General features: G+C 49.0%; 6 protein-coding genes across 6 annotated transcripts; 3 read left to right on the top strand and 3 right to left on the bottom strand.

Annotated features, from left to right (window-relative positions):
- Nucleotides 1-4,535: 4,535 nt before the first annotated feature.
- Nucleotides 4,536-4,946, top strand: PC9H_010304 (uncharacterized protein; the record flags this gene model as incomplete). Its single annotated transcript, XM_036779798.1, has 1 exon — nucleotides 4,536-4,946. The coding sequence occupies one exon, from the start codon at nucleotides 4,536-4,538 to the stop codon at nucleotides 4,944-4,946; it is 411 nt and encodes a 136-aa protein (XP_036629187.1).
- Nucleotides 4,947-5,625: 679 nt separating this feature from the next.
- Nucleotides 5,626-6,319, bottom strand: PC9H_010305 (uncharacterized protein; the record flags this gene model as incomplete). The annotated part of the gene is made up of 3 exons (XM_036779799.1): nucleotides 5,626-5,763; nucleotides 5,810-5,981; nucleotides 6,039-6,319. 3 exons carry the CDS (start codon nucleotides 6,317-6,319, stop codon nucleotides 5,626-5,628), a joined length of 591 nt encoding a protein of 196 aa, XP_036629188.1.
- Nucleotides 6,320-7,267: 948 nt separating this feature from the next.
- PC9H_010306 (uncharacterized protein) lies at nucleotides 7,268-8,497 on the top strand (the record flags this gene model as incomplete). The annotated part of the gene is made up of 6 exons (XM_036779800.1): nucleotides 7,268-7,376; nucleotides 7,413-7,444; nucleotides 7,496-7,744; nucleotides 7,807-8,071; nucleotides 8,121-8,242; nucleotides 8,300-8,497. The coding sequence occupies 6 exons, from the start codon at nucleotides 7,268-7,270 to the stop codon at nucleotides 8,495-8,497; spliced, it is 975 nt and encodes a 324-aa protein (XP_036629189.1).
- Nucleotides 8,498-9,895: 1,398 nt separating this feature from the next.
- Nucleotides 9,896-10,233, bottom strand: PC9H_010307 (uncharacterized protein; the record flags this gene model as incomplete). The annotated part of the gene is made up of 3 exons (XM_036779801.1): nucleotides 9,896-9,957; nucleotides 10,013-10,127; nucleotides 10,177-10,233. 3 exons carry the CDS (start codon nucleotides 10,231-10,233, stop codon nucleotides 9,896-9,898), a joined length of 234 nt encoding a protein of 77 aa, XP_036629190.1.
- Nucleotides 10,234-11,011: 778 nt separating this feature from the next.
- PC9H_010308 (uncharacterized protein) lies at nucleotides 11,012-11,173 on the top strand (the record flags this gene model as incomplete). Its single annotated transcript, XM_036779802.1, has 1 exon — nucleotides 11,012-11,173. One exon carries the CDS (start codon nucleotides 11,012-11,014, stop codon nucleotides 11,171-11,173), a length of 162 nt encoding a protein of 53 aa, XP_036629191.1.
- A 1,917-nt stretch (nucleotides 11,174-13,090) lies between these two features.
- On the bottom strand, nucleotides 13,091-15,285 carry PC9H_010309 (uncharacterized protein; the record flags this gene model as incomplete). The annotated part of the gene is made up of 11 exons (XM_036779803.1): nucleotides 13,091-13,285; nucleotides 13,341-13,391; nucleotides 13,526-13,577; nucleotides 13,697-13,780; nucleotides 13,869-13,930; nucleotides 14,258-14,431; nucleotides 14,496-14,776; nucleotides 14,832-14,891; nucleotides 14,954-15,001; nucleotides 15,189-15,202; nucleotides 15,260-15,285. The coding sequence occupies 11 exons, from the start codon at nucleotides 15,283-15,285 to the stop codon at nucleotides 13,091-13,093; spliced, it is 1,047 nt and encodes a 348-aa protein (XP_036629192.1).
- Between the last annotated feature and the right edge of the window lie 2,101 nt (nucleotides 15,286-17,386).

The following is a 17,386-nucleotide window of genomic DNA, read 5'->3' on the forward strand; positions in this document are numbered from 1 at the left end:
ACTCAACGTCCTCGGCAATTCCGTGCGAGGAATGAATCATGCTAATCGCCGCCTAGCTTACAAGACCATTGTCCTCCTAGTTCTCACATACGGCGCCCCTCTCTGGTACACCGGCATACGCCAGAAAGGGCTAACTAAACAAATGACCAAAGTGCAAAACGCGGGTCTTCGCCTCATTCTAGGGACCTTCCGCACCTCCCCGGTTGCAGCGCTACATCATATTGGGTCAATTCTGCCGATTCCCCTTCTCTTGGAGCGTACCATTGCTAATACAGCAATCCGCCTCCGCTCGCTACGACGGCACGCCCAGCCTGTCATACGCTTATCAGAACCATGGAACTACGGCCCAGTCCAAGGCCCGACACGCTCCAAAAGTCGGAAAAAAGGCACCAATCTGCAGCTTATGGCAACTCGAGCCCATTTCTCGCTTGATATTGATGAACGTACCAATCCATACGCCACCCCACCCTGGGAACTGGGTAACAAGTGGGGGCATCGCCTGTTGTTCTCTAGCTACGCCCCGACAGATAGCGATGTTCGCAAACAGCTAATCAGAAACATTTGCAAATGCGAAGCAGATGCAAGATCGGACCCCTCAGTCGTCAATGTCTTCACAGATGGCTCGAGACACCCGGTAGGTGATGAACTACGCACTGGAGCAGCCTTTACTGTCTTTCATCTAGGTAGAGAAATAGCCCAAGGGATTCTTGGGTTAGGCACGTGCTCAGACAATTTCGACGGTGAAATGTATGCCCTCGCTCGTGCCTCCCAGCGCCTGCGAGACGTGGTTCAACACATCCCAACTGTAAAACGTATTCACATCTTTGCTGACAACACCTCGGCGATCATGGCCATCTACGACACAAGCCCGCACCCATCGCAGGATGCGTCAGTTGTTTTCTGAGAAAACATCGACCAACTACTATCATCTCACCGTGGCCTCTCAGTTAGTGTCTCCTGGTCGCCAGGGCATTCGGGAATTCGAGGAAATGAGAGAGCAGATACATTAGCAAAGGCCGCAGCAGCCCAGAGGCCCTTCATCGGATCGACAATTGCGTGGGCTAAAGCTAATGCCAAAGCCAAAGCCCTGGAACAATGGGTGAAGCAGTGGAAGGAATCTGCTAAAACATCACCTTCGGCCCTATCCCTTACTCATCCCCCGTCCTACAAACTTGCCAAGTTCCATCGCACATTTACCGGCAACCGTCGCACATACTCTCACACCATACAGGCCTCCCTCGGTCACGCGTTTGTCGGAGAGTACTTCTCCCGTTTTGTCCCTCGGCTACCATTGTCGTGTCCATGCGACGACACACTACTTCAAACTAGAGCACATGTCCTCACTGAATGCCCTCTCCATGAACATGCTTGCCACATCCTTAGGGAAGCATCGTCGTCACTCTCCCTCGATTTCTTACTCGGCACGCAAAAAGGATTAGCAGCTATCGCTAAGTTCATTCAACACTCAACTGCCTTCTGACGACATGATTGATACTAGCTAAGTATACCTACGAAATGCGCCGTGCACTTAGGTTTACCCGTTCTCCCTTCGCTCTCCTAATGCCTCCCGTCACATAGTCCCAACATCGCTGATGCCATCATCCACAGGTCAACTTCGCTGCTTGTCACCCGGAACTACTCCTCGTCGGCCCCACTCCATAACGTCCCCACCGCCCCGTCTCAAACGGGTACAGCAGGTAGCTTTTTCCTGGCGGCTTTTTCCCACAGGGTTTTACCAAAAGGTTTTTTAATGCACCCTCGCTGCCGACGCTTGGATGGGCTAAGCCCAGGACCCTGGTTAATAGGTCAGCCCCCTGATCCGATTTCAGATTTGAGCGGCTGAAGGCCGCTCGGCCTGAGGACTTTCAGACATTTTACGCCCAAAAAGGTGAAACACCCTGGTCCTTTTTTCGGACATTTTTGGGATTTGGTCCCTAGGCGGGATCCATTTTCGGACATTTTCAGTGGAGGTGCCGACGTTGGGTTGCTCGTCATACATTGTGTGTCGTGTATCTCAAGAACATCGGACTGCATCTGACTATGTTTACAGTTGTGGTGCTATATGCCAAAGGCGGCGGTAAGAATGGTCGACATGTGTCACAATCAGAAGCCTTCAATGTTGCCGCAATGTCATGGATAGGCTTGAAGGGCGGCGATTTAGCAGCATCACGGATACAACATCGCATTTCCTTACTCGTCACTTTGCAACCCTTCCCTCGCTCGCCTTCTTGTCCAGGCTCAAGGATGCCCCGTTAAAACCTGCAAACTCAAGTAGCAACATGGAGATGGAGTTGACGGAGCAAGACTGGGAAGTATATAGGCAGTTATATGCATCGAAAGCGAAGCTAGCAAAGGTAATGGTACTATCAAGGAAGAAAAATAAGACTGCATGGTTATTGGACGATTCGGAAGGGTAGAATGGGAGCTACGTGTGTGGGGGAGTCTGTATACACTGTATAAAGCTTTCGTGAGGCATCTACTAGCCTTGTAGAGCCCACAGGATGCCTAATACCATACTTGGGGCTGTAGCCACTGCAATGCATGGCCTGTACGGGTCCTATTGATTCATAAATAGTACTTAGCAAAATAGATAGCCATTGTGTCAGATAGGAGATGGAGATAATGTCTGCACTAAAGAAGGAGATAACAGATGGAAACTTTAAGCCCAGTATAAGTTGTAAGCTGCAGTGTAGGCAATTGCAGAAAGGATAGTGGTAAGCATTAACATATAACAGACTTCAGGTCTGTGTTTAGAGCCACGCTCCCAGAGGGACTCGGGAATACGCAGACCTGCAGGTGTGCGGTTCCACATAGAGGTGAGGACGTACAGGCTTGGCTTCAGCTACTGGCTGCACCTCCCACACTCTTGTGTGCCCTGTATTTCCAGAGGGGATCCTACGCAGGTACCGAAGGTACAAGTGGAGGCGGGGGATGCGAGGGAGAGGCCTCAGTAGAGAGGCGAGGATGTGAGTGCAGAAAGGAACTAATATTCGAACTGAGGTAACTGTAGGTACAGTACAAGACTATATACTGAGGAACACACAGTAGCCGCGTGTTCATGAGACAGCTAGTAGTCCAGTCATAATAAGTACAGTGTGCTCAAATATGTATTTAGTCCATAATCCAAGAAGTCCGAGTATCCGCGAGTATACACGGCCTGAGCCCATAGCCAGAGTGCACATGAATACACCCCTAGTAGCTTCTAAGGGGCCTCCTGGATGCGCCTATAACATATACAGAGTATAGGAGATTCAAAAACATTACTCAAATTGCTGAGAACTCATATTCATATACTTTTTCTCCATTCAATAACAGTGGACTCTTGTAAATGTACAGTGCTGCTTTTTTGCCTCCAGCTACTCCAGGATTTAGATGCTATTCTACTGTATAGTAAGACAGTGATTGATCTAATTACTTGAAATACCAATTCAAACATATTCCTGGGAATAACTACTACACTTGTCATGTAAAACTAGTTATCCACTCTACAGATGTGCATATCTCTGCTAGTTAGTTATGAAACATATATTATCAGACTCATCCACATGTACTGATCAACCATGTTCATCTGAAATTGCCATTGTTGACAATTTGTTGACACTCTTGACACTCTATTACACTACTGATATTACAAAGCTAATATGATACATGTGAAATATCATATTTCATGCCAGAGTGTAAGTCTACAATATGAGCATAAATGAAACAGTGAGTATGACTGCTGAGCAGTGTTTTGAGGGGCTCCCCTGAGGCTCCCCCTGAATATTGATTAATATGGCAACTTACATGATCTCCGGTGCTAACTCTCATTTAGCTTTGGAAGCTCTCCCACGTGTACAAGTGAGGAAAGGCTGATTGAATTGAATTAACATTGAATACAAAATTAGATTAAATTCAATTAAAATTAAACAAGATCCCGAGATTCCAGATGACCGGCTACCGGCTACCACAGTAGCCGTCCACTTAAGGAAGCGCCCAAAACCCCCACCCAAATAAAGAACGGTTCCTTTCATTTCATTACAGGACCCGTAATCAGAATTTTTCGTTACAATATGTCATTATGCCATCTTTGAGTATACATTATGCTAAGATTGGCAATGAATTGTCGGTGAATTGGACATGAATTGAATGTAAGATGTACATTGATGCGGCGGGGGGCCCCGTAACTTCTTGACAATTATTCAACATTCCCAATTTGATAATTCTACCGCAAATGTACATATTGTGTTAAATTCTGGGCAATTGTGCCGCCTTATACCGAGGAGGTTTTTCCTGATGAGCTTCGTCTCCGCAGATTTTGAGGGAGGTGATGAACGGCAAGAAAGTCCTGAACTAGCGGGAGAAGGAGGTCTTCAGAAGGACTGGAAGGGAGGAAATGACGACATCGCTTCAGCTGGACTACCACTGGTAAACCCCCACGATTCCATCGACAATACACTCGAAGACATCCCGAGGACTACGTCCCCGTTCCTTTAGACTCTTTCGCGGCGAACTTGACATCATCTGACACCATTCTCCTTTCCGCGACCGCCGAGATGGCCCCTCCTCCACCCCAGTCTCCAGCCACTCCATTACTGGCTCCCCCGGTCTCGCACCTTCGCCCGTCGCTCGCTGAATTGAGGGGTGAAAAGCATCCCGACTCTGTCACGAGAACCAGTCTCTTCATGCCTCACCCTAACGCGCCAAAGCCGACTGTCTTGTCGCAAGGCCCGATGTACATACCCTACTTCCCATCTTCCACCGTCCATTGCCGTGCTGCTGTATGGTTCCCAAAGGCCAAGCGAGCCAGGCCATCTGTCCGTGGCCGCCAATTCGCGGTATCCGCCAACGACAGGTACCCCTCTCCCACGTCACCCAGGCAGCGGGCTTGGCGGACTCTCGAGGGCGTTGCACATGGCGATGACGTCGAGAGGAATCTTGGGCAGAGGCCCGACGTTATTCGCTAGACTGTGAAGTCGATTCGGCGAGTTCTATTGGACCAGTCGCCATCACATTCTGTCCCGAGCCGTTTGTGGGGCCTCCTCTTGGACCAGCCAATGTGGCCGCTGCTCCTGAATTAATGCCTCCCGCGTCTGCGCCTGGTGGAGGTGTACCGGGGTCTGTGACGCCTACGAGGACTTTGTCTGGAAGGTCCGCGGGACCTCAGCTAGACTCTTCAAGCCCTAAGTCGCCCGTTGCGATACTGCTCACCACCAATGGTAACAAATTCCATCAGCCGCTGACGCGCCTAGTGGTGTTGCTGGGCCTAGTACTGGCATTATTCCACGGCCAAAAGTTTCTCGGAGTTGGGCTCAACAAGTATCGACGTACCCATGCCAATTGCTTCGTACGTCGTCTTTCTACTCTCATTTACATGGAATTTCATTAATGCATTTCTGACAGCGATGACAAGATTCCAACAGTGTGTATTCAAGAGGCGAGGATACACGTGTAAATACAAGAAATGGTAGATTAATACGAGTATACAGTATGTATGATATGGGTACAAGATAGCAAGATGCAGATTCAGAACAGCGCCGTATAGGTCAAATGCGAGTGCGAGTGCGAGTGCGAGTGCGAGTGAGTTTCAAGAAATGGGAATGGTAGATATTATCTACCATGGCGATTGAGCTAAGTAGAAGTTAGTTACCATGTCCGCGATGGGGGGCGAGACTCACCAGCTACGGGGTATTCATGTGGTTCGTATTCGTCGTCTCTATACATCATTGCCGTCGCCATGATTCGTAGCTCCTCCCCAACCAGCCCCACAAATACGAAGTCGGGCTAGTTTGCTCAGTACAGCTCCATATCTTGGTAATGAAGAACTTACGCTAATTGGGCCGCGAAAATTCGCCCTCCACCTGTAGTTGATGTCTGCGTTGCTCGCATCAAGGAGGAGACTACTCCCTTGCGACCTCAGGTGCACCTCGTCTGGAGATCTGATGCCTTGCAAGTTAATTGTGATCGCAGTCGTTTTCATAATGGTTTGATGCCAGACATTCCTGCAAATAAATGAATATCAGAAGCAGTACGGAAAAGGATACTAGTGAGGAGCTTACGATGGCAACAGTTGTGTTGGGGGGGGAGGAGTGGGGGAGTGTGGTGTTGGCGAGCGTGGTGTTGGCGAGCGTGGTGTTGGCGAGCGTGGTGTTGGCGAGCGTGGTGTTGGCGAGCGTGGTGTTGGGCGGGGAGGAGTGGGGGAGCCTGGAGATTGGCGTGGAGAAGGCTGAGGCGTTGAGGAGTCCCTCAATAACAAGGGAGTATTCAAGCGCCTCACCCGCTTGTTTTGATCTCCCGAGGCCTCTGAAGAAGCGGCGTTCTCGTGCTTGCGTTCGACCATATCGATGGTGGTGGAGATGGCGGACGTTGAGGCTGCTGAGATTGAATTTGAAGCTTGGACTTCCGGCGCTTCGCATGTTCGTCCATCGTCGGCAATGGAGCTTCGCACCGCCGACTATAATCTGGTTCTTACCAATTCTCCCTCGACGCATGGACCTTACCATTCGCGATTTCCTTGTCTTTTCATCCCACGGACACTCTCTCACTCTTTGTACGACTCTGTGGTCCCTCCATACGCCTCTGCCCTTCCTACTTATGTACCATTTTGCTCTCTTTTCACTCCTTTTTCATGCGCGCCGTTAACTTATCCTTAATCGTTCTCGAGATCAACAAACGACACTCGACCTTCGCCCACGCCGATTGCTACCTCGGCTTGGGGGTGAACGTCGACTTCTGACACGTCGGGCGATCCCCAAACCTGGGGTCTACGTGGGGTGGACACTTAGGGATGTAGGAACAGCGCGGGTGCGCCCATGACCTTGTGAGTTCAACAAACTTAGCCCGAAATCTTGTACCCAATGCCACGAACACAGGAATCATGACGATCATTGCCTCCAAAGCCGCAACAGTCAATCATCCCTCAAGCTGTTCCCCCTCTCACACGGCGCGGCTTCATGGCGCCTGCAGCACATCTCGCGGCGACCTCGAATTTCACCGGTCATTCACGCAGACTGAAGTGAAGGGAGCTAATCGTACTCGCGAGCGGCGTCAACTTCTTTCCCCAATACCACCATCATTGTTGTCTCCACTCCCACTGCCACGTCTCCACCTGAACTCAAGCCCATCGCCCACCCTCCCAGGTCTCAATTGTGAAGACCGCGCGAATTGACGAGTTCGACCCGCGAAACGAAGAGATTGATTGTCGATTAATAAGGGTTTCGGATTTGGGAAAAGACAGGAGGCGTAAGAGTCGAGACGCAGCGCACGCGTTCACGGGGCGTGTGCGTCCATGTGGTATGCTCTACGCAACCTTGAACTCAAACAAGAGGGAGCCAACACCCACGCGACGGGTTCAGTCAAGGTTAAGCGTGGGTTTGTATCGCCCAATGCTGCTGCCCGTAGACTTCAAGGAAGTCTTCTCTGACCTTGTGAAGCGATCGAGGCCCTCCGCGTCTCTGCTCCGCCGGTGATTACGTTCGCTTCTTGCGCTACGTTGCATTCGCTCATGATCGCGTAGACCGACGGCGTTGTCGCTGTACGACCACACAACGCTGCACTGGATTTAGAGGACGATGGCGGGTTAAGCTCGGAGCCTTCAGATGAGGAAGACGACACAGAAGAAGTCTCAGACTATACCACCGCAGCATCTTCACCGCCGACTCCGCCCACCCCTTCCGAAGAGAAGGCAGCCATCAAGAAACTTCAGACTTCCGGGCCGAAGCCGGTCCCTCCCCGTCTCGCCCTCCCGGCATCTATGGGGACTTGGGTTCGCCCACCACCCCCACGCCGGTCCCTACGACCGCGAAGTCTAGTGGGTTCATCCCGAAGACGAAGTTCAGGCGGGCGTCGTCGTCGAATATTACTTTGTCGTCTGTGATGACAAGTACTCCCAGCACCAGCACCCCCAGCACTCCGTCCGCTACCACGCCTTCGTCCTCAAACCTCGATGTTGGCGCCCCGCCGGCTGGGAAAAGGAAGCGATTCAGGAAGAACAAGACCCACGGGGAGTATTACTTTGGCGCGTCGCATGATATCGTTGGAATCGTGATGCGGGAGATCCATGGTGCAGACGACCTACCCAGGCTTGAGAATGGTGAGTATTTCTGCTCGTGCTACACATCAGTATCTTATCTTCCGTTCAGTGACGCGTACGGGGTGGGACATAGACCCGTTTGTAGTCATCTCCTTCGGCAAGAAGGTATTCCGTACGCGCGTCATTCGACACTCCCTCAACCCCGTTTGGGACAAGAAGCTTCTGTCCCAAGTTCGGCAATACGAGACGGCCTTCAAGGTTCAGCTAAGTATTCTTGACTGGGACTAGCTTTCCTCCAACAACCACGTCGGCGACGCCAACTTTGACGTCAGCGACTTGATCGAAGGCCCGCCGCAACCAGATCCCAATACAGACCTTTACGCCGCGATTGGGGCAGAGGGATACCCGATGAAGGAGTACAAAATACCGCTCGCCGAAGCAGAGGAATGGGACGTGGAAGGGGAAGTGAGACGAGCGAAGAGTTGAGGAAGGAGAGAGAGACCGAGTGGGAGGGGGAGAGAACGAACCAGCGGGAGAACAAACCAGCGGGGACACGAACAAATGCGAAACGGAGGAAGGAGGGAAAGACACGCACCGTCGACGCAAATGCCCCTATTCGCCACGCGCATCCACCTCGATTGACTCGCGCCATGAGTACGAGCGTGAGGCGGGGGGCATCGACGGTGTTGCGGGTGTTTGCGGCTGCGGGCTGCGAACAGTTAGTAGGTTAGTGGGTGATGGTAAGGGAATGGGACGAAGAGGGGGACGAAGACGAGACTGAAAATACGAAACAGAACGAAAGCGAGAACGGGAACGGGAACGGGAGCAAGGGAAATACGGGAGGGGACACACGAACGAAACACGAAACGACAACGATGGAGGAGGAGAGAGAGAGGAGGAGGGAGGAGAGAGCGAGAACGAAAATGAGAGCGAGTAAGAACGAGAACGAGAGGGAGGAGGAAGGGAGGAGGAGAGAACACGGATGGAGGAGAGGGAGAAGTTGAATCAGGTACAAATGTCGGAGGAGGATGTAGCAGACGCACCATGGAGATCAAACGACACGGTGGCGTTGTCGAGCCGTCAAACGCCGAGGAATGGCAGCGGGATGGAGAGAAGGGGGGATATTCAGCGAATACAACGGCGGCGGCGGCGGCGGGACCTCTGTGGGCACGTCGAACTCAAGTCCATGAGGTCGCCATTGCGCGAGGCTCGCGGTGCCGGGCGTCAGTAAGCGGGCCAGGACTCAGGCATCACACGGGGCGTGCAGCGAGCGGACAGATCGGAGGGGAGAGCGGCGCAGTCAGTGGACGGCTCGCGGCGAGCTCGTTCGTCCTCGAGTTACGGGGCTGGCTCGTTAGCTCATCATTTACCTGTACATAGACGAATGAACTGGTTTGGTGCCTCATTTTCTTATTGTGTGCGCGCCTGGCAGTCCAAGCTCAATATTCGGGCTAACTAGGTAGCTGTGCGCGTCGACGGGGTCAGTTCGCGGCCAGGATAAGTAGGGGATGTTAACTGACATTTTGATACGTTACTGAGTGGCGTCGAGTAGTATACATAATACATGATGGATATCTGACGGGCGAGCGCGTAAGTAAGCGTGAATGTTGAAGAATTGTCAAGAAGTTACGGGGCCCCCCGCCGCATCAATGTACATCTTACATTCAATTCATGTCCAATTCACCGACAATTCATTGCCAATCTTAGCATAATGTATACTCAAAGATGGCATAATGACATATTGTAACGAAAAATTCTGATAGATTGCTCGTTATTAACACAATAATGCCACTATCATTCAAGTATCGTTGCAAGTAGTTTTCAGTATAATGAATTGGGATTGTATTGCTATTCTACGGTAATACAAACATATACAATGAGATATCAATCTGACACCTCCATGATTTCGAGGTCAAGATCTGCGAGAACTTCATCATGCAATGAAGCTGAGGCATATTGGCTTCCCCTGATATAGAACGCGATGAGTCATGCGTTTCGAACGAAGCATCTCGAAAAGGCTGTCCATGTGGCGACGGTATGGTTCGACCCACGTTGTTCCCTTGAGCTCGATAGTTGTATTGCTGCCGGTCAGCAGCTCATGTAGCCGGATTTCAACCTGAAAGCTAAATGAATGGAGTGTGAAGAAAGACAAATAAGAAGTGTACCATCGTCATGACAAAGGCAACCATAAATGGACTGATCTCACGTTCTTCAGGCTCCATTGTGGATGAGAAAGAGTTTGGGTACTTTCTACCCACACCGTCACGGATAATACAGTTGAGAAACCCGGTTTCTGGGGTTTCTCCGCGTAACTTTGGAAACCCCTAGCAACAATGCAAAGTTGAGCGGGTTGCGTCGGCCGGGAGTCCGCCCGGAACATGCCTAATATCTCTTAGCTCCCAACTCCGAACCTCGCCTTTTGTGTAAGTATGGCATGCCACGAAGCGCCCGGTGACTTGAAGCAGGCTCATTTCAAAAATTAGAACATGCCGGAAGGGCCCTTCATGATGTTCAAGCAGGGCTACCACAAAGTGCGAACCCCCAAGACTTGAATATACTGTCAGACTAATTGAGCGATACAAATAAGTTACGCAGGCCCCTCTCCACATCACTAGATCGTGATCATTTGACGCAACTCACCTCTTTCCGTGTTCAAGCGCACCAGGACAAGAGGAATGGTGTCGCTTGTCACTCCAACAAACAAGTTCATGAAATGGCGTGGGTTAGCTCAATTATTCTGCTTTTCGACTCCACACGACGCCAACGGGCTCAATAACCTCAGGCTCACGCAATACCACACAACTGCATGAATGAAAGGATGCTCGATAGGGTAAAGCTGCTAGACACGTTGGAGAGCTATATAAACCTGCCCCACCGCTCCTCGCTTCCTCAGCAAACTTTTAGCCACTCACCAGTAGTAAGCACTCCTCTTCTTCCTCTCTTCCTATCTCCTAATTTGAGTTTTTTGTCTACAGGCTTTATCGTCAGCCACCAATCACAATGCGTGTCGCACTCTTCGTCCTCGCTTTCGCCGCTGTGTTCGTCCTTGCCAGCCCCAACGCTGACAAGAAGAAGAAGGTCAAGAAGCCCGCCGCCGCCGCTCCCGCCGACGCTGCTCCTCCCGCCGACGCACCACCCGCTGACGATGCTGCTGCTGCCTAAAAGGGGATAACCACACATACATCCCGGTGCGCTCGCTCTGACAGCGGCCCCCGCATTCCCCAGCCCTCAACAGAGACTCGACTTGTCCAAACTCTGGACACTTTGCACTCGAATGACGTCAATAATCCACCCGTAGTATAGTTAACGAACTATTTGTCGCGCGCACTGCACCCAATAGACCGTTACTTGCTGCCTTTTCCAAATCTTATCGTCACACGTTCAAATTGAAACAAGACACAGAACGCTGCGATGTAATAATCTTTCCCCTCCTGGCCTGACCTGTCAAAGGCTTCAATGTCGGTTAACCTTACAAATCATACGAAGAGCCCAGCATGATATTACACCTTGAACGCACGCTGGTTGAGAAAGGATTTAGAAAAGTAGCGACGAACACAAATACCGAACGAGAAAACGACGTCTCTTCTTGAAAAATGAGATCGTGGAGTATCCAACTTCATTCTGATCTTCCAACAACGAGCGAGGCCAAGAGTAACGCAAGTACAAAACACGGTACAGTTTGCAGACACTAATAATACAACAACCTTGCCGCCAAGGTCGGGTGTTGCTGATTAGCTGCACCTCGTCGACAATAGGCCATTGTCTTGATTTGGATCGGCGGCATCGACGAGCCACGACGATCGCAAGGCCCGGAGAAGAAACAACGGGAGCGGTGAGAGAGAATGCGGACGGAGGAAGTGAGAGGCATGAGAGATGAAATGACCTCACCAGGCCCTTGAGGCTTGTGCACCCGCAAGATGAAGAGGGAGAAGGTATGCTCCTGCCATGCGGATAGCAACAACCTAAATAATGTAGAGGGGAGTCATTGTCACGGACCCTCATCTCCACAACTCCCCGTGAAGAATCTGCACGCGGAGAAGGACCAAAACTTTGTGATGCCAATTTCAAGCCCGCCCCGTTAGTGACTGCAGCTTAAGATTTAGGTAGGATTGGCACATATTACTTCAAGCTCACGACTTGGTATATGGAGAACCAAATATTCCTTACATTTTCGCTTCCACACCGGCTGGAGTGAATATGGCCAGGACCCTTGATAATACAGCCAGAGGCCTGATCCCAATTAGTACACTTCCAGGCGGCCGAAGGCCGCCGGCCTGAGGCGTTTAATACACATCGGAGGCAAAAATGGGACGAATCCCTGGTCCGAATTTCATACATCTGGGAGGTCTCTGCCCCAGGGCTGATCCAACTTCGTACACAATGTGCCGAGTCTTGAGAATCTCACAAGTTGTATTCCATGTCAATACACAAAGAGTTGTTACTCATCGCACTCGTTACCTAATAGATAGTCTAATAGTCTTTTTCGGTAGACAATGTAAAAAGTCACTTCAAATTCTAAATCGAAACACTACACGGTGCTACCAAGTAGATGTCCAACGTGCAGGAAACAAATCCTGCGTTCAGTCGCAAAGACTGGTGTCGGAAGCATGGTCCTCTTTATCCTGACGACCCACCCCCAAAGTCGTGGCTTTATCACGAAAGAGGGGCCCAATTCCTTCCTAGTGATCCGCCACTAGTTCCAGGTTTGCAACTTTTGTGTATATATGCCAGTCTTTTCTGTGCATACGAGGCGCCATTAGCGTGTTCTAGGGCTCGCTGGGACGTGTTTTGTTCACTTGGAACAGTCCCGAGGCTTTCTGAAGAGGCCTGGATCAAATTTCGTACATTTAGACGGTCCTGAGGAGGCCTGAGCCGGTTTTCGTACATTTACAAGACTATTTAGAGAGGCCTGAGCCGAAATTTATACACTTCGGGAGGCCCGAAGGGCCTCCTCCGAAAATCGTACATATTTGCATATTTCTTAGCTAGGGCTGAGCCATTTCGTACACATTGGGGCGAATTGAAGAGTACACTTTGGCCGACCTTGGGATCAGGCCTTTGGCTGTATTATCAAGGGTCCTATATGGCCTCGCCGGAAGACACACCCCGGTTGCTACATTGATAAAGTTTATTTGAAGGGGGTTCTTGGGGTTTCTCCGAGAAACCGGGTTTCTCAACTGTATTATCCACACCGTCACTGTCAAAGAAGGCCGCTTTGATGCCGGGGGCAAGAATGGACACCTGGTATAGTTTCCGGTGATCTACGGAACCATCCTATGATTGTCGTCAGTAAGGAAGGTCATGAAGGAGGCACGGTAGGTAGGCTTACATCTTTTTGCTGGTAGATATAGCCACGGCGTGTCATCAATACCTCAAGAATCTTGGGGTTGTCCAGGTTGTTGAGAGTGGGGATCAATCAACCACGGCATATATCTATTTCCCCTATCCCTTTTTCATCTTAAGCGCCTATCGTATAAGGCAATCACATCCTTATCCTATACCTCAGCTTCGAACCATATACTGGTACGACTGAGGTATGTAATCCCATGCTATGCCCGGTGATAATCTACGAATACTCACATGTATCATTGTAGAACTAACATTATCTTGTTCGTTCTACAGGTATATATATTTCTTATAATATATTGAGCTTCGAACCATATACTGGTACGACTGAGAACTAACATTATCTCGTTCGTTCTACATAGGTGCTTGTAGTAGACCGTCACAAGCTGCCGAATAGCCTTGCGGATGAGACCCCATTCAACGCTAAGCCGATGTGAAAGCTAGTGGCCCAAGATATAGGTAGTCCAAGTTGTCAGACACCGGTCATTATTTGAGGAGACAAATCACCTACATGGTCAAGAATAGGTTGGCAATAGACCCTGAGGTCTTCTTCTTTGAGGCATTGAATGATTTCTGTCAAGTGGAGTTGGACAAAATGGGATCATTGTAGTGTTTAGCGAGTCATGAAGGTCCGGAACACCAAATGCAAGGTAGTGATGCCCGTAGTCAATTGCCTTTTGTAAGACATCACGGACTAACTTTGTTTGCAAATGTATATCAAGTTTTGCGCTTTCACGGCCAGTAGCGGTGAGAGTGAGATTGGTGTCAGTATGCCAGGTGACTGCTGTAGGTTGAGTTCGTGTGGACGCTACAGAGTGGGAGTGGGAATGGGCGGAGATAGAGGCTGTCTGGGTGGGCTGCCTTGAGAGATAGTAAATGATCCCCACTTATGGCACTCACCTCGGCTTCAATCTTTTCCTGCCAAACAGCTTTCTTGGCTTGGGAAGCATCATCATTCTCCTCCATGCCATCGTCCTCAGCCATCTCTATCTTCATCATCAAAAAGCTCCTCCTGCTGGGGGGCCTGGTCCAGAGCAATTGGGCTGTTGCACATGTTGGGACCAACAACAATTGCTCGCTATTGAAGTATCAATTATTGTTGAGGCACTGTTTGTAGTCATGTGATAAGAAGACTTACTTCTTGGTCTGTTTGTCTGACCCCATCATTGTTGTCATCAAGTTCGTCTTCTTCATCTTCATATAGGCTATCTTCATCATCACTTTCTTCCTCTATATCATCTTGCCAATGATCGCCATCATCCTCAATATGGTCGGTATACTTATCCTTACCAATATTGAGGGCGCGGGTCTGGCTATGGTTTATATGTTCGTGGTGCTTCGTAGTGTTACTGACCTGTTGTGCAACATCCTTGGCCTGCCCATGGTCGTCTAACAATGGAGATGGATATAAACGGGCTGCTAGTTACATAGATAACCGTCAGACAAGTACCTAAAGACAATCTTACTTCCGTACCTTGAGATTTGACCCTCTTCTTTGGAATGGGATTGGTGGGAGTTGGATCGTCTGTAGCCTCTGCACGTAGTAATGTCAGTAAGAATTAGTTGGAAATGGAATAGTGAGAAGAATATGCGAACCAGGTGCTGGGTGTTTCCATGGTTGTGGTGCTTTTTTCTTCTCCCAGGCTATGTCAACATTATTAGAACCCAGCCGTCAAAAAGAAACAGGTTGAATTGGGTTATCCAGGAGACATTGTTTACTTGGATGTACATCTGCAAGTATGTCAGTGGTCCCATTACTGAATGTTGGAGCATCAGCTAAAGGACATAAGTGGGTGAGATAAAGCAGCTTTAGGCGGTCATGAGGATGTACCTTTGGGGATATCACTAGGGCCTTGCTGATATTTAGTTCATGAAGAGACATGAAAAGAACAAAAAATGCACTGTTCAATATGTGTCACAACGTGCATTGATTAGTACTTTTACTGTTTGCACAATGAAATTACTTTGAAAGTACTAGGAGTAATTTTAATGTACTTTGTGGCAAGTTCTCAATAAAAGTATGAAACCTCGCATCTAGCGTACTTTGCAACAAAGAACACTGATAATAGGCAAGAGTTACTCAAATAGTACCATAAAAGTACCGTGATGGAGATTTAGGTAGTTTATGAAATTTCCTTGCTTTGTTTTTCAGTCTTTTTCTCCGAATTACCCGGTTGAGAGAATTATGTACCTTTTATTGTAGTATCTTTAAAATACCAAATAGTGTACAAACAAACACTTTCAAGGTAAATTTTCGGTACTTAAGACATTCAGTACGGAGAAAGTACAATTCAAAGCCCGATTCAGTACTTTGCATAATTCTTCCTTGAAAGTACTAAACCTCGATGGTATATAGAAGAATGGCTTCACATGTACAGGCTGGTAAGAAGTATCACGGCGCGTCAACATGATCTCATTCATAGAAAGGAATGCAGTGTAGTGGTTGTTCAAACGTTAACGCGTTAACGTTCATGCATGCGCACATGGCTAGCACGTACATCGGCACTACCCAGTGTGCCACTATTGTTGAGCGAACTATGCTCCGGGCCGGTTTGTATCTCCGTCCGTCCGTGAGTAGACCGTCGTACATACACATACAGTGGTTAGGTTTGTACATAGGGACTACCCAGCGTGCCACTATTGTGGAGCGAGCCATGCTCCAAGCCGGCTTGTCTGTCCATCCGTCCGTGAGTAGACCGTCGTACATACACATACAGTGGTTAGGTTGGTCATGCCTAGCACGTACATAGGGACTACCCAGTGTGCCACTATTGTGGAGCGAGCCATGCTCCAAGCCGGCTTGTCTGTCCATCCGTGGGTAGACCGTCATGCACATACCATTCAGCGGGACTACCCAGGGCCAGTACTAGTGTCCACTGTCGAGCGAGCTCTGGTGTTCCATGCTCCGAGCTGACCTGTATGTCCGTCCGTCAGTGAGTAGACCATCATGCACATACCATTCAACAATGCGCACACATACAATGGTTACAAGCCGGTTTGTATGTCCATCCGTCCGTGGATAGACCGACATGCACGATCCCGATGCGCGTACATACAGTGGTTTGGGGACAGCTCCTGGTTCGTCACTTAGCACGTACAATTCAGCACATACATTAATGTTCCATGCTCCAAGCCGGCTTGTATGTCTGTCCGTTGGCCACGTACATTGTCGAGCTCAGGCGTGGTGTATGTTGCAGTCCACCACATGTTCATCTGACGTTCAGGTGATGTTTGGGTATTCGGGTATTGTTCAGATACTGTTCAGGTGAATTTCACCAAATGTTCAGGTAATGTTCAGATTCTGTTTGTAGCCTTTGTTCAGGTTCAGATAATGTTCAGATGGTGTTCAGATGATGTTCAGGTGATGTTCAGGTGAACAGAGATCATCCAAATTCTATCTGAATGTCAGATGAGTGTCATCTGAGCAGCATCTGAACATCACCTGAACATTATCTGAACATTACATGAACATTACCCAAACATCATCTGAACCACATACAAACAACACCTGAATATGGTCTCATCAATATGGTTGTCATCCATGGTGTCATTTCTATGTCACTCTACTATTTCTATCAACTACTGCGGAACAATGAAAGTAGCTCATGAGAATTCTACAAACAGTCACATAACCAGGTTGATATACCCTACAAAAAGTATCTTGGTCTTTCCCAAAAGTATTCACTATCAGCATAATGAGTGTTTAGCATTGACAAAACAACTGCTGATAAACATAGTAGACCTCTTAAACAGTCTATACAGTAAGAAAACTGAAAACTTTCCCTGTTTTTTCAAGTAATTTACATTCTTCTCACTAATAAGTCAAGTTCTCACAATGCTATCTATACCGGCAGAGTCGGAAAAGATGGCTCTACAACTTCTATTTTGGGTGATATTTTCCCACTGTAACAATATACTATTTGTTAGTAGAACAGTGTTCAGAGTAAAAGATATTCTTAGGAAGAAGTATTGTTGACCTCTTTGAACAGTTTTCCCACTTAAAAGGAGCCATTATTCAAGAATTCCTGC

This window comes from Pleurotus ostreatus (genome assembly GCF_014466165.1).
Source record: "Pleurotus ostreatus strain PC9 chromosome Unknown scaffold_7, whole genome shotgun sequence".
Lineage (NCBI taxonomy): Eukaryota > Fungi > Basidiomycota > Agaricomycetes > Agaricales > Pleurotaceae > Pleurotus > Pleurotus ostreatus.